The 15491-nt window shown below is 44.8% G+C and overlaps 1 protein-coding gene across 2 annotated transcripts; it reads right to left on the reverse strand.

The window, feature by feature from the left end:
• Window positions 1–2857: 2857 nt before the first annotated feature.
• Window positions 2858–14980, reverse strand: NPM1 (nucleophosmin 1). 2 transcript variants are annotated; one of them, XM_041417981.1, is made up of 11 exons: window positions 14850–14980; window positions 14123–14202; window positions 10895–11014; window positions 10025–10118; window positions 9203–9309; window positions 8659–8720; window positions 8154–8208; window positions 7114–7203; window positions 6144–6245; window positions 4175–4249; window positions 2858–3205 (listed from the first exon to the last, which is right to left on the reverse strand). In XM_041417981.1, the coding sequence occupies exons 1-11, from the start codon at window positions 14911–14913 to the stop codon at window positions 3167–3169; spliced, it is 888 nt and encodes a 295-aa protein (XP_041273915.1). In that variant the 5' UTR covers window positions 14914–14980; the 3' UTR covers window positions 2858–3166. The 2 variants fall into 2 exon arrangements, with proteins under 2 accessions (XP_041273915.1, XP_041273906.1); XM_041417972.1 differs by lacking the exons at window positions 8154–8208; window positions 8659–8720.
• Window positions 14981–15491: the final 511 nt, after the last annotated feature.

Consider the following 15491-nt stretch of genomic DNA (forward strand, 5'->3'; position numbering starts at 1 on the left):
CCCTGTTTTCCATTACCTCAGCCCACACACACTCCTGCCATGCTTGAGTTGCTTCTCTCCAGAGGCTGCAACAATTGCTGAGCACAGGCAGAGTCTCACACTCATCACAGCCCCTGGACTCTGAAAAGCCACACTGGCAGGTTTGCTCGATCAAAGGAGCAAAGAGAACCCCAGGACAGACCTGAAGCAGCCACAAACACTTCTCCTGAACACCCCTAGGAATAAGGTACAGACTGGGAGCTCCTAACAGGATGGTGTCCTTCTGTTATCACCTCTTCTGAAGTGAGATGCCAAGAGACACCAGAGACAAAAGAGATCCGTATGGAGCAGCTCTATCTGCAGCCAACACAGCACTCACACACACCCACTCAGCTGGGTGGCCTCCCCTTTGTCCCACACAGGGGGACACCAGCTACCTGTTCACTGTAGGGAATGAAACACATGCAGGAGGAAATATGAAAAAAGCCAGAATAGACAGGATCTGCAACAGGAAAGGCAGCAGTAGGGGAAATTCACGTACAAAGGAAAGGTGAAGGCACTGCTACCTGAAGAGGCATTTCATCATCCTGCAAAGAAGTCGTTTTCCCATCAGTGTTAGGAAATAGCAATGCATTTGGCTGTGGAGCAGCATGCTCTCAAGTAAGCCATCCTCAAGGACCAGGATCACACAGAGGCTTAGAACCCCCAACACAGCTATCAAAACACTACAGCTTTGTTGCCATCATTACCATAGCAAGAACATGTTTCAACTCTGCAGAAAGTCAAAAGCAGTACTTCAAAAATCCACATCTGGCATTTGTCTTTTCTCTTCAACAGGTATTTTCACATCTGAGCTTATTTTAAAGTCAAACTGAGACTCTGTTCAAAGTGAAAGAACTGGCAGCTGCACACGAACATCCAAGAGGATACAGCTGCACCCAGAGTCATCAGACAGCTAGTCCCAAAAGGAGCCAGGGTTTGGACATGTGACCAGCACAGCAGCAGAGATAGGGAAAAGGCCCCAAGGCCAGAAGTGGGGCAGTGACCACCCCTCACTACTCCATAAACTGGCAGAGAACAATGCAGGACCTAACCAGTGGTTATTGTTATGCCGTGAGGGTGCCTCAAAGATGCCTCATGAAGTTCAACAGTGCCTGACAACCACTTGACCTACATTATACCTCAGCACCAGCGCAGCAATGATTTCCTTCAGAGCTGCCCATACAGGCTCTGCATTCCCCTGCAATGCTTGTGCAGAGCACGGCTGCACCTCAGACCTGCTTTGGTCAGTCACCTACAAACACGCTGGCTTTTCTTAAAAACTTTAGTAATCAGAGTATTTTACTGGCTAGTCATTTCTTGCTGAAATTACTGTACAATTTTCACTTCTTTCTGCCAAAATTGAGGGCAATTTTGCTTAAATAAGCCTGTCTGTACCATTAGCTGTTTCACCAGGGAAATCTGCTCTCACTTGTGAATATGACATCATCTATTGACATAACCCCACCAAAACAGGCATTTCAAACTGTTATACTCTGCCATTTCACGTGCTGCAATTATACTCAAGCTTAAACGAATCCTTGACACAAGACTTGCACCGTTTTGCTAGTCTACCATGCACTTCCCTTGGCTTTGTTTCTCCAAAAAGAACAATTTGCTTCTGGAGACTTTCACTGCTTTCCATTGCACCCAGCATCTCAGCTGTAGGAACTAAGGGTTTTATAATACAAACATAAAGAAATAAATTCAGTGGCAATTTTACAAACCAAATTGTATATCCTACCCGAACAACTTGTAAAGAATGCTCAGTAGAACAGACCCCATGCCCAATCAGCACAACCCAGTGTGTGTTCACATGTTCAAAGCCACCTGCTGCAGGACCCAAGTGTCCCAAGTCCTTCAAGTGGGGAAAACTCAACCTGCTTTACTCAGTTAGGGGGTTTCCTGCTGTGAGAACAAGTCAGTTGTGTTAATTCTCAAACACAGCAAAGATTAAAGCAGATAGTTACCATACAACTGTTTGAATGTTTTCTGAGTATTCTTCCAGTCTCCATTACTGCAGTTACTGGACACAAGATGGAATGGCCACGCATTGGAAGTGACAGCAGAGACGGGAGCCTTGAGTCTCATCCTCAAGGCACAGACATCCGTGCTTCCTTTCACCTGAAAGCCCTTACAAACCTTGATGTTTTTAGCTTCATGTAGCAAGAATGGCCCCAAATTTTAACTCTGGCTCTGAGCATCAGTAGTAGGCCAGAGGACCTGAGAGGACTTCTTACTCATCTAAGCTTTTGGATTTGTTGGAGATCAGTCTCAGCATTCCCAGGAATTTATCCACAGGCTCTGTACTCACTTAGTGAGCTCTCTAGGCACACCCTACAGCATTCAAGCTAATTCTTCTCTCCACAAAATCCTCACAGGAGTCATTATATGTGGCAGCCTCAGACTCTGCAGCTCCTCAGAGGAACAGCACAGCCAGCAAATCCCAGATCAAAAGTATTGCATTTTACAAGTGGAGTTCCAGGCCCTATAAACCCAGTAGTTAAGAGAGAAACCATAAACCAAAGCACAGTGAAGCAGGTCAGAAACTGAGCTTCAGGAAGGGCTGTTTTAGGCAATTATATAATTAGTGGTCACTTTCAGACAAGAATAAAGCCCTGCTTGCCACTCCAGTCTTCTTCCCAGTCATCTGCTCCATAGCTCTACAGCTCATGGAACCGGAGTTGCTTTTGAAGCTGACAACACACAATAGTTTATGTGTACTTGCTAAAGAGAAGCAGCTAAAACACTCAAAGGTAGTTCCTCAGAGAACTTTAAAGCCCCATTATCTCTGGGTTCGGTATGCAGATTCCCCTCATCCATAAAAAAGAAACAATAGTACTTTATTAAAATACTAAATTTTATTTTTTCACATACATTTAGTCTCCCCACCATTTCCATTTGTCTGACCACCACCATGCCTTATCAAAACATTCCATACATACTTAAAATGAAGCTGAGGGTGGAGTCCTGTCTTTAAAAACTAAACAGGCATTTTGGACAACACATTCTTGGCAAGGTAATCTGGATGACATTTATCAGACACAGGAGGGAAAGCTCTTTCAGTATTTGTAAAAAGAACAGCCAAATAATGGTTACAGAAATAAGACTGCAGATTTTAACGAACTGTTTAAACTGTTTTCTTTTCTTACAGAGTCTGTCTCCACTGCCAGAGAGCTTGAATGACCTGGAAGTGTACACAGAAAGTTAGAAATTGAAATCAATTTTTAAAAATTATTTTTAGCTTACTATCACCATTTGTTTCATAAAATACTGACAATAAATCATAACAAAAGTACATTCCTTTCAGAGAAAATCAAGTTGAAAAAGCATGACATTGTTTCCTTGTGCTAGAAGATTATTCACACTAGGTCACAATAGTAAGAATTCAGTGAAGGTGAGTGAGAGGATGGGTGTGGACGAGTGAGGCAAATACTGGCTGAACTCTGACTGACGTGGCTACTGCCACAGCAGGTCCAGTAGCTGAGGCTGACTGCTTTTCAATATTCCTTCAGGAACAGATCAATTTGTCCATCAGACAGGTTCACACCAAACCATTAAGGGAAGCAGGAAAGCATAAGCAATTCTGTCACTGCAAAACTGACTTGATGGAATTCTGATAGGGAAATCTAAGACACATTTTTAGATTAGTCTGTGTTAAGTAATAACTAATTCAGAAACTTGCTTCCTGATATCACCTTCTGGCTTGTGCTCTTTCAAGAGCTCTGTTGACTCTGGGAGAGAACAAGGCAAGAATGCCATAATCTCCATCACAAAACAGCTCAGCTGTCCCAGACACCTCCCCAACAAAAGGCTAAACACCAGACTGGCTGAGGTGGCCAAATTCAGCAGCAAGGGAAACCACAGCTCATTTCCTTAGCCAATATGGTGCCAAAAGGAAAATTCTGTGGGTTTAGTAAGCAAGAGACAATTTACCAACCATATAAAAGCTGGAAAAATGTAATAAAATACTAGCTTTCCCATCTCAGCCAAGTAAAACCCTTAAAACCATCCCCATATATTTAACCTGAAGTATTGTTTGTGGTTTGCAACCCTTTAAAACAGTCCAAAGCCCATAAAGATTAAGAAGTGGAAAAGAATCCCTGAAGTTATAAAAGTTGTTGGACTTTTATCAAGCTCTGATGAATTTTGTTACCTTCTGGTCCTCCGTCCTGAAGCAATTCTTAACGTAGTTGGCAAATTTGGGCTCCAGCTTAGGAAGGGTAGTACCCTATTTGGAAAAAAACCAAGCTTTAGGGTCTGCAGGTCGTTTAATGCTTTTAAGAAATAACCTATGATGCTGAAAACCCCTTGCAATACATGGAGTTTGAACTCACCTGGCAAGTTCCCACACTAGTCTGCTTTAAACCATTTTAGGAAGTTTGTTTTTCTACCATGCCCAGGTATTTCTGACAGAAGTGGCTACACTCTGAATTGCTGTCCAAGATTCTTTGCTGATGCTGAAGAGCACAACAGTGTTCACCACTTAAAATCATTGTTTGCAGTGAACAGTCCCATGCTACTCAGATAAATTAGAATTAATTCTGTAGTTAGGGACTCTTACTACAACACACAACCTGAGAACACCCTTCACAGGTAGATTTTAAACTTTTAATAAATCATAGATACAGGTTTATCATCTTGTCTCCTAGTATCTCCAGGGAAAATAATACAGCATGCTATTTTAGGAGACACTGATTTCCTTTCACATGTCCCAAAAGAAATACTTTCAAATTTCTCAGATGAATCAGCTGAAACATCCCATGTCCATTAGGATAGCACACTTAGCTACTCCCTGCTAGACAGCACTTCCCAGTAGAAATACTCTGCAGCACCAGATAATGTATTTTGAAGCTTTTTGCCAGTTAGCTGCTCTGCATGCTTCCCTCTGCACAAGTCTACTGTCTGCTCACATGTCTACTGTGAGCAACTCAGCCACTTGTGCTCACACTGCAGAAGTACCACTCATCACAGCTCCTGAGTCATTCCTAACACCACAGCAGCATCCAGGGGTTGTGACCCACCAGGATGGGCCCATCCATCCTGTCAGGCTCACAGTCCAGGGCTCTGAATTTCCATCCTCATCACAGCCTGTCATTGCTCCTTCTGCATCCACCCTGTATTTAAACACTTCTGGTCTCATTTTGCATTCCTGGAACAAAGCAACCCCTATAACACTAATGATCTAAGCAGAAGATGATCCTAATTCTTTAGGTGACCTTTGTTTGCCATTACATGGGTTAAAAAGTGTATTATTTTGAATTAAAAAACCTCATCAGCAAACCAGCAATGCTTCCTAGCAACCACATCAGCCCTTCTGAGCCAGCCAAGTGCAGCCACAGCCAGGCATTCACTCCCATCTGCTCTGAGTACAGGAATACTCAGAACACAGCCCTTGCTGGCACATGCACTTCAACCCTAGCTCAGGAGGTAAAGAATCACCTGCTACACCCAACCAGCCTACAACAACTGGATTTTCTATTTTATACTGAAATAGCTAGCTAGCTAAGCTGCTAGCTGCACACTACTGACATGTGTGACCACCAAGTGCTGGTCAAACCTGGTAACAGCCAGAGCAAGTGACTGCCCTGGCACCTTAGAAGGATGAAGTCACTGAAGGGAGAGTCAATCCCAGATCCCTCCAGAAAACAAATGCTTTCAGGTCTGCAGCAGTGCATCAACTCATACCACAAGCACCTATCTCCCTCTTCTGGAAGTTACTGAGCCTTACAAGCATCAGGATACTGCTTCAAGACCAAGGCATTCCAACCACGCAAGGAACTCACTCCACTTTAGTACCCCAAAGTGTATATGCAACATTTAAGTCATCTTTACAATAAATATCACCTAAGGGTTTTTTTGTAAATTTGAACAGAGACAGTTCACCAAGAAATACCAAACTGCTAATCAGCACTACTGGAGAAATACAAAGTGGTTTTGTTTCTCACGAGTAGAGGCTTTTTTCCGCAAATGTGCTTTCATTTCTCTGAGCTTCAACATCAACACATGCTCAAAGTATCAGCACAGGAATCAGCAACATCATAACCATTTACTGAAACATCCAATTCTTCTTATCTGCAGAAGTGTAAAAGTGACGCTGAGAAACCTCATTTCCAAAAACTCACCTTATCTACAGATGCTTGCATTTTTGCTTTTATCTCCTCTAATGACAGAGGGACTTTTGGTGTTTTTGGAGTTAAAGTTTTATCCTTCTTGGAATCTGGAGTCTGAAAATTATTCAATTCATTAGTAACTTGCACATAAAATTAAAGAGAATATACGATAAATCTTATAAAATTAGCTATCACACTGATAGTCCATAGTTTTCAGAAAGTCACAAAACCCAAATTTATGCTTCCCTCACAACTCCTAAGAAGCATGAAAAGTAACAATTTTCAAATCTGGAGTTATTACAGTTATTAGCATAGCTGGTGTCTTATGCTTCTGGGCAGGTGCCTCCACAGCTCTTTGAATAGAAATTAAAACAAAAAGAGCAAAAATGTTTAGTGATTCAGAGTTTACTCCACATCTGCAGCCAGATTACGTCATGCTTTAAAAGACACACGTGCAGTGCTTCTCAAATGCTGTCCTGCCATGCATCCCATGCTCATTTCTGTATGAACCTTCCTGGCATCATGTCTGAGTACATGCAGCAAGGAGAAGCTGCACAAGGAATCAGGACACAATTCTACAGCATTAACAAGGAAACTGCCAGTCCTGCAGCGGGCCATTGTCATGAGAGTCCCTTGGCAGCAGCAGCCTCCAGCGCTCTCCAGTGGAAACACACTAGGCAGTCACCCTCTTGTACCAGGTGCTGCACAAAACCAATAGATTTAGTGTTTGAAACCAAAGAATTACCAGTATTCTCAAGGGACAGTATGTCTGATTTCAGATCCTGACAGTTGTAGGTACATACTGATCATTGAAGGGTTTCACAGAGAACATGAAGCAGTGAACAGTATCTTCAAAATGCTACATATCAAGATCTAAAAACCTAATTTGAATGTTAGTATGCTGTTTGAAGTTACCATTCGGCAAGAAAACTAGCTTTCCCAGTAGAATAAACCTTTGTTTTACTCAGTTGTTTTCACTCACTTTTGATTTAGATGCTGGTGTGGATGGCTTAGAATCTTTTCCATTCTGCTTTGCTTTCTGCATATTTTTTCCTGCAACCTCACGAACAGGCTGAAAAGCAAGCACACAAGTTCATTCATCAAATGAAATGCAAGTAAACTCAAGATAGCATGTTACAGAAACCCAAAGGAAAACCTCTTGGTGCAGCACAGTAACACATCCAAGAACAAGTTCTGCTACCTCATTCAGTGCTATCTTTTTTCTGTAACCTCATCATTTGGCATTTCATCCAGAAACACTGTCTGGGATGTGCATGCCACATGATACCACACGCATATCTAAGACACAGAGTCTAAAATTCCTATATAAATCAAGGGACCATTTTGTTCAGTCACCCTAGAACACTTAAGATGGCAGGAATCTGCGTTTCAGACTGTCTTTACCAGGCCACTGTGCACTATCACTTATGGCAATTCAGTAGCAACAGACCAGCACACGGTGAAGTATAACATTAAGTACGTTTTTAAACGGTAGGCATGAACATAAGAATTAAGCTGAAGTACACAAGCGTGAGAACAAGAAAACGCCTCCCCCTCCTCCCGGCGCAGCTGCCCTGCTGTGCATCTACAGCACCGGCAGATGGCCCTCGAGGGCCGATGGAACGGCACCGCCCGGCACTTCCCTGCCTGCACTGAACCCTTCCAGAGGCTCACACATCTACAGCCTTTTGCAGCTGAAGTCGCTGAAAGCTCCTTTCCACAGCATGCAGGACTGGAACTGCAAAGCAAAACCCCCTTTGAGCAGGATTTCATTTGCTGCTCAACAGCCATCCAGGCTCACACCAGTCTGACAGCTGCATCCCTGTGCTGGTAAGACCCAGTCACCCCTTTGCAGCCAAGGAAACAAAACATGGACTGGATTCACACTGAATTGTTTTCCCACCCTATTACAATTTCTTCACACAGACTGAGCTAAACCTAGCACATTCCAGAGAGCTGTGACAAAACTCACTGATTTAAGGAACGACCTGTCTGATTACTATTGTAGTATTAGCCACTTACTTTCTTTATTGGTGCTTTAATTTCTTCCTCATCATCCTCTAAGTCATCCTCATCACTACAATTAAAAAGGAAGTCACCATAATTCAAGATCCACGTTAGGAATTGATCTTCCCCCCCCCACCCCCCCCAAATGTTTTATTCACGAAGGAAGGAAGCAAGCATTCTTTCCACGTTTGCTTTATACCTTAACACATGGCTAAGTGCTAGGGCAAGCACTACCTCTGAAGCAGTTAAGTGCACTTCCTTCTCTTCAATACTGAAGGGATATATATCCTAGGGACTTCCACTACTACTGTTAGAAGTTAACAAGTAACAGGAAGCCCAGTACAACTTATCTGAAGAACATCAATTTACATAGCATTGTAGAGATAAATAAGACAAGGATGCCTTTTCCCTAGCCAACATACAGGAGCTTTTTCACCTAGCATCGAGTTATGTCATAAAATTCATGTTCTGAAAGTTAGCCCTGTATTTTAAAATACATTATCAAAACAGCAATACATACTCATCATCATCATCCTCATCTTCATCATCATCCTCATCATCTTCGGCTAATTTTGGTTTTTTCTTTAAGAAAGAAAGTGTTAAGCGTTGATACAATTCTTTGGTAATAAAAGAGCAACTGCCATACATAACAGCTGTGGCTTAAGTACAAGGCTACTTTCCATCAATTTAGCTAAACCCAGGAAGTTACAGCTGCCAAGTCCAAAGCTATTGACAAGTTCATGACATATGCTCTGAGCCTATGAATCTTTCCTCTGTAGTCCAGCGCTTTAATCAGCACTTAAACTCTAGCAGTACACTGATGTTTAGACCAGAACCTGCAGTTACTGCAGGAGAAAAAATTTCCCCAAAAGTAGCCCTTATATCTACCCCTTCAGCAAAATTTTGGGGACCTTCTGTACTTTGTTACAACTTCTGTAATTTAGTACAAAATAATTCCTTTCCCACTCATAATAGCAAGGCATCTAACTGCTTCCTCCTAGAGGCAGCACTAATACCAAACTAGAAGAAAATGCTGTGAACAACGTGACTGAAAGTCCATATACCTGTGGTGTTTTAGCTCCTCCTCCACTTGCTGGTCTCTTTGTTGAAGCATTAACAATTTTTGTATCGTCTTCCTCCTCATCATCTGATTCTGGTTCTTCTTCTAATGCTGATAAAGCAAAGACAAAGCATAAAAACCTCACCTCATTTAACAATATCAAGCAAGACTGCTAGTAAGAAACAAAGAGCACCACCCACAACTGAGTAGTTTGGTCTGGCTGAGGTACTGAACTGAGAGCAAGAAGCTTCCCACTAGTGACCTAACCACTGACTAGGTTTTTCAGCTGACTGAAGCAGGTAAATTTCCTACAGGGAAAGCCAAAGCAGGCGGACTACCACCCCACACGCTGGTGGGAACACTCTTCACACACAACAGAAAGTCAAAAATAACATTTTCATCATTCCTAAGGAGACACATTTGAAAACTAGCAGAGAAAGATATAAGACAATTTCTTAAAGGAGAAGACTAGTCCTGGGTTTGTTTAGTGAAAAACCAAAACTATTTCATGGGCAGTCTTCTCACACTCAGCTAATAAGCACAAAGCATACAGTGGGACACCAACACCCACTTCTAAGGGAAGAAATCGGAACTGAAATTGCAAGGCTGACAAATGCCCCTTTATCCATACAAACCAAGAGGCAAGCAAAGGCATGCAAGCACTCCTCTCAACTTCTGCCCTACAGCCACTTCATGCAGAGGATGTGCCTTTAAGATTCAGAGGGTCAGTACCAGCAAAAGCACTGCCTGCAGCACCAGCAGCAAATCTGTAGGTTCTGCTGGTGCTGCCAGGTGCCAGGACACAGCAGTGAGCAGCCATACGTACCTACGAGGTGCTGACCACTGACATAAACAGGCCCTGAACCGCATTTCAACCTCAACACCACTGGTGGCGTGATCTCAAAGCCACCCAATGAAACCTGTGAGAAAAAGCATTGGTATTCAGTCAAATATTCCAGGCAAAGTGTACTCAACAGACACCACCCCAGTGGAAACAAGCATCAACAGCTGGAGAGTCCATGGCTAACAGTTACTCCAAGTTCACTTTCAATACAGTATTCTGCAAGTGTTAAAGGGTCAACTCAGTGTCAATAAGCCACACACACTGGTTTACACTACACTCGTTGCTTATCCCAGTTAAAGCACACCAAGGCTAGACCAATACACATTTGTTTCTACTCCACTTGGCAGCAATGTTGATTTGAACATAATCCATCCCACCTGCCCCAGCACTGTGTAGTTCTACTTGTACAATATCAGCAACTGAGTCAAACTACATTCCAGATAGCAGAAATGACAACAAGGTGCCCCCCCTTCAGAGTAGCAATCATCTTCAGGGAGGCATTAAGAGCTTGGACCTGCAGAAAAAACTAATTGTTTCCTTCCCAGGTTTAAAGAAAGCAACACAAACTAAAGATCCATCTGCATGCATATGCCTAGACCTGTCTATATACAGATGCCATGAGCAATTACTATCGCTTAAAAAATTGTGTAATTTGCACAAGTTCGTTATCTCCACATGACTCAAGTACTCTACTAGGCACAAAAAAAGATGTATTTACCACATGTAATAAAACAGACACTTCTCTGAACACACTGTTCAGTTTCACTGAAGTTCAGCTGACCCAAGCCATTTATACCTTTTTTCTCACTAGAGACCAAATTTACAGTATGTTCTCTAAGTTTCTGCACTTACTGTAGGCTGCACTGACATTTTCAGAGATGCCAGTACTACTTTAGTAGGGTTGCCTTCATAGTCCAGTGCTTCTGCTTCTACAATGTGTAATTCATCTTTGGCTCCAGCTCCTAAAGTAACCTGTGAAGTCAAGAACAGGACACAGTCTGAGCATCACAAATATTTTAAAATCCTCCAAACTCCATTCACTGTTCAGCATCAATTAATACTGAAATTTGCATTTCTGACTACAAACGATTCCATCAGACTCCATCCCAAGCTGACACCTTTTCTCCACAACACTGAAATTTCCAAGGGGCACCTCCAGGCGTGTTCTGATGACAGTGAAATCAGGTCACTTGCTGATGGATCACTGCACCAAAAGGAGGCAATGGCAAGTTCAGTGGTCCAAGGAGAGAAGTATAAACACATCATCTCCTATACCGATAGCTTTCCCCCTCCTGCCACATTTTATCTGCCAACTGCTTCCCTTTACCACACTGTGCATCATTGCTTACTTGACATTCACTGAGGACTGAGGTGTAAAAGCAGCTTAGTTGAATACTGTGATTTATGCACACGCTTTTGCTGTAATTCACCATGGGCTGGGAACTGCTGTCCCAAGGCATTTCTAAACTCAAGTGCCTGGATCCCTTACTCGATGAGTATGAGCCTGGCACTTTCTGAAGAGTCAAAACTCATAGCTGCAAGGAAATGAGTGACAGACAGCAGTCAGGCCTGAAATTCCAGTTCACTGAACCTTGGGCCTCTCAGACATGACTATGTGCAGAAGATGTGAAGACCACAAATCCTTCCTACAACTATTCCCAACAGCATTGCACAAGGCTTTCTGCTTCCTTCTCTAAACCCCAAACAAAGAAAGCTTTCCAACCCCCACAGGAGATGTGGGTGTGAACACTTCAGGCAGAGGCACAGAAGTTTCCATTCCTCAAGAGCTGAGCTTTAATGAGGCTGTAATGGTCCACACTTAAGATGTATCAGACTGAATGCTGCAAAATGGAACACAGGATTCACTACTTCTGGCAAATCTTCTTATTAGCAAGTGAAATTGCAGCTCTGATCTCGCCTCTCAAATGTGTTGTCAACAACACCAAATTGCTCAGCTAGTGGGACAAAAATTTTAGAGCATCTCCTGTCATTTGGCCCAGTTCAATACTATAGCACTTTTCATTTATTTCTCATGTTTGGCAAGCATCCATGCATGTGCTTTAATTTCTACATTGAAGGAACGTGCACCGAATAGGTCACGAAGCAATGGCCATCCCTGCTCTTACCTGCCATTAGCAAGACATTTACAGGAACCCATGGCACCTTTACCTCCTGCATCTATCCTCCTCTTTTCCTTCTTACCCGAATGCTGCAAAATGGAACATAGGATTCACTGCTTCTGGCAAATCTTATTAGCAAGTGAAATTGCAGCTCTGATCTCGCCTCTCAAACGTGTTGTCAGCAACACCAAATTGCTCAGCTAGTGGGACAAAAATTTTAGAGCATCTCCTGTCATTTGGCCCAGTTCAATACTATAGCACTTTTCATTTATTGCTCATGTTTGGCAAGCATCCATGCATGTGCTTTAATTTCTACATTGAAGGAACGTGCACCGAATAGGTCACGAAGCAATGGCCATCCCTGCTCTTACCTGCCATTAGCAAGACATTTACAGGAACCCATGGCACCTTTACCTCCTGCATCTATCCTCCTCTTTTCCTTCTTACCCCCTTTTCTCCCCATCTTGCTGGACCTCAAGGCCTAGTCCACCACCACACTTTCTTTTTTGTTCCCACCATGTCCCAAACCTTCCAAGTCTTCAAGTCTTTTAAACATTTCCTAGTTTGTCCTTTGGTATTTTAATCCTTTTTCTCCTGTGCATCCTTTCTTTTTACTCTATGAAAAGAGGCTACTGACATAAGACTTCACTCCCCCCCCCAAGCCTAACAACAAAGTAGTGATGTGGATTGATCTGCTTCATCCCTTAGTGTACAAAATCAGAAGAGAGGATACAGTTAATTTTGAAAATAGAAAAGGAACTTTTGAGTAAAACAATACAATTTAAGTATGACTCATTTTACCTGCATTACAAACATTCAGATACAAGAGATCTGCATGTGGACTTGCCCTACACATTGCTACTCTTCCATCAAAAGGAATTGTATTTAAGAACAAATTACTAATTGTCAAATCCAGGCTGTAGTTTTCATAATATACAAGGATGGAAAACACATGATTCACATGACTAACAGAAGTGTTTTAAGTAACACCATTAAGTGTTTGGAGATGCTTATTCACAAGGATGGAAAACACACAATTCACATGGCTAACAGAGAAGTGTTTTAAGTAACACCATTAAGTGTTTGGAGATGCTTATTATGCAAGTGACCTCCAGGAAGCAATTCTCCTGCAGGAATTAGTCCACGATTTTAAAACTCTCTTGCTTCCAAGTATCAAAGCATTTCCTTGCATTTAAATAAACACAGCAATAGGCCATAAAGATGCTACAACTCTTTAATTTCTTATCTGTTAAGATGGGCACATTATTGTTTTGCTACCCAAAAACACATGGTCAGTCCAGAACAAAAGCCTTGAAATATTGTGTCAGACTTGTGTGGCACCAGAAAGCTCCAAGAACTCCCTAGGAACCTGTTAGATAAATTATCTGAATGAAAGATGGGGGTTTCCCAGTTACATCCTTGGAGAGGGCAAACCAAAGACAATAAATCAAAACATAAACCTTCTGCTCTCTTGTTTGAATTTACTTATTATCTGCTTCTGGGAAAGAAAACAAACTCGAATTATGTTTGGGAACACAATGAAATGGTTTTCAAAATCCAGTTTTTAGTAGTCTACAAGAGTGTGCCTATGTATGACTTAAAAATCTATCCTTCCCCCTCTGCTCCAGTAGTACCTGCGCTATTTCCCTTAGTGATGCCTCAGTGTATAGTCTAGCATTTAATTCTATTTAGCATGTATTTATTAACCCAACATTTTCCAGCCTTGCATTTGTTTGCTGTTCACAATGAAACATCAGTAGAGAAACGTTTTCAATACAGAAAATATCTGCAATTACAGAATATGCTCCACTGCCAGTAAGAGATGGTTATTTTTAACAGATTTACATAACAATTACCACCTGAACTATGACTGAAGAAATAAATGACACGGTAAAAAACTCACTATCACAGCACAGCATTACATTTAAAATGTTAAGTGTATAAGCTAAACACTACTTGCCGTTCTCAGAGACAACTGATGTTCATTTTCTTCATCATCTACTTTAAACTGAAACTCCTTATCCGCTTTAAGCTCGCAGCCTGTAAGAAAACAATTCAATTATAAGCCTACTGCTTTACTTAAGACGCAAGAGTTTGCTCAGCAGTTATTTGGCAGCTTGCTGCTCCCAGGTCTCGTACTTGCAGGGAACTGGCGGCTCACTCCGGGCACGCACGGAGCGGAACACGTGGGGCGACGAAAACCCCGGGCGAGCGCGCGGCCTGCCGTCGACCACGCAGCTCCCCACACGGCCCGTTCAAGACCATCCCCGCCCAGCGTCGGCCGCGGCGCCCGGGGCGATGAAACCTCCGTTGCAGCCCGCCGTGGGCGGCCGGGCCTGCCCCGGGGCGATGGGCTGCAAGGCGCGCGCGACCGCGGCGCTCCACGTGCTCCGCCTCCGGCCGCGCTGCCATGTGCTCGGCGGGCACTGCCGGCCGGAGCGCCGCGTCCCTAGGAACGGCGGGAGACGGCGGGAACAAAGCGCGGAACAAAGCGGGACGGGCCCCGCCACGTGCGGGCCGCGCGCCACGCGGGGATCGCGCGGGAACGGCCGCCGCGCGCCCCCGGCCCTGACCGAGCCCCCCCTCCCCTTCCCCGGCACCCGCACGGCGCTCGGCCCCGGGGCCTGCGGAGGCGACGGGGCCAGCGGGCCCCGCGAGAGCGTGGCCGCGGGCGCGGCGAGCGTTACCGAAGAGGAAAGTCTGCGGGCGCAGGGGGCCCATGCTCTCCATGTCCATGGCGCAGTCCTCCATCGCGGGGCTGGGTACGACTGACCGAGGCGGCGGCACTGCGGGCGGACGCGCACTAAAGGAAGCCTCGTGCCCGCCCACTCGCTGATATAGCCTCGTGTTCTCGCGAGAGCCTCCCGCCGGACCCGTCCCTCTGTCCTCCGCGCCGCCCCTGCGCACGCGCGCAGCTTGGCGGTGGTAGCGCGCGGGGCCGAGCGGGCCGCCAGGGGGCGTCGCGGGGCCGGGGCCGAGTGAGGGCCGATGGAGCTGAGGGCGCCCCGGGAGCGCGGGAATCGCAGCCTCCGCTCCACGGCCCTCTCGCGTGGGGCAGAGCTGTGGGTGGGGATGGCAGCGTTCCGCTCCACGGCCGCCTAGCGTGGGGCAGAGCCGTGGGTGGGGATGGCAGCGTTCCGCTCCACGGCCCTCTCGCGTGGGGCAGAGCCGTGGGTGGCGATGGCAGCGTTCCGCTCCGCGGCCGCGCAGCACGTGGGGACGGCGATGGGGGGCGCGGCCACAGCCCCCCGGGCCTGGCACAGGGCTTGCGGCCGCACCAGCCCGAGCGGTTTTGCCGGCCGTACTGCAGTGGAACGTGCCCTCTGTGA

This window comes from Onychostruthus taczanowskii, unplaced genomic scaffold (genome assembly GCF_017590055.1).
Source record: "Onychostruthus taczanowskii isolate IOZ18803 unplaced genomic scaffold, ASM1759005v1 scaffold107, whole genome shotgun sequence".
In the NCBI taxonomy this organism is placed as follows: domain Eukaryota; kingdom Metazoa; phylum Chordata; class Aves; order Passeriformes; family Passeridae; genus Onychostruthus; species Onychostruthus taczanowskii.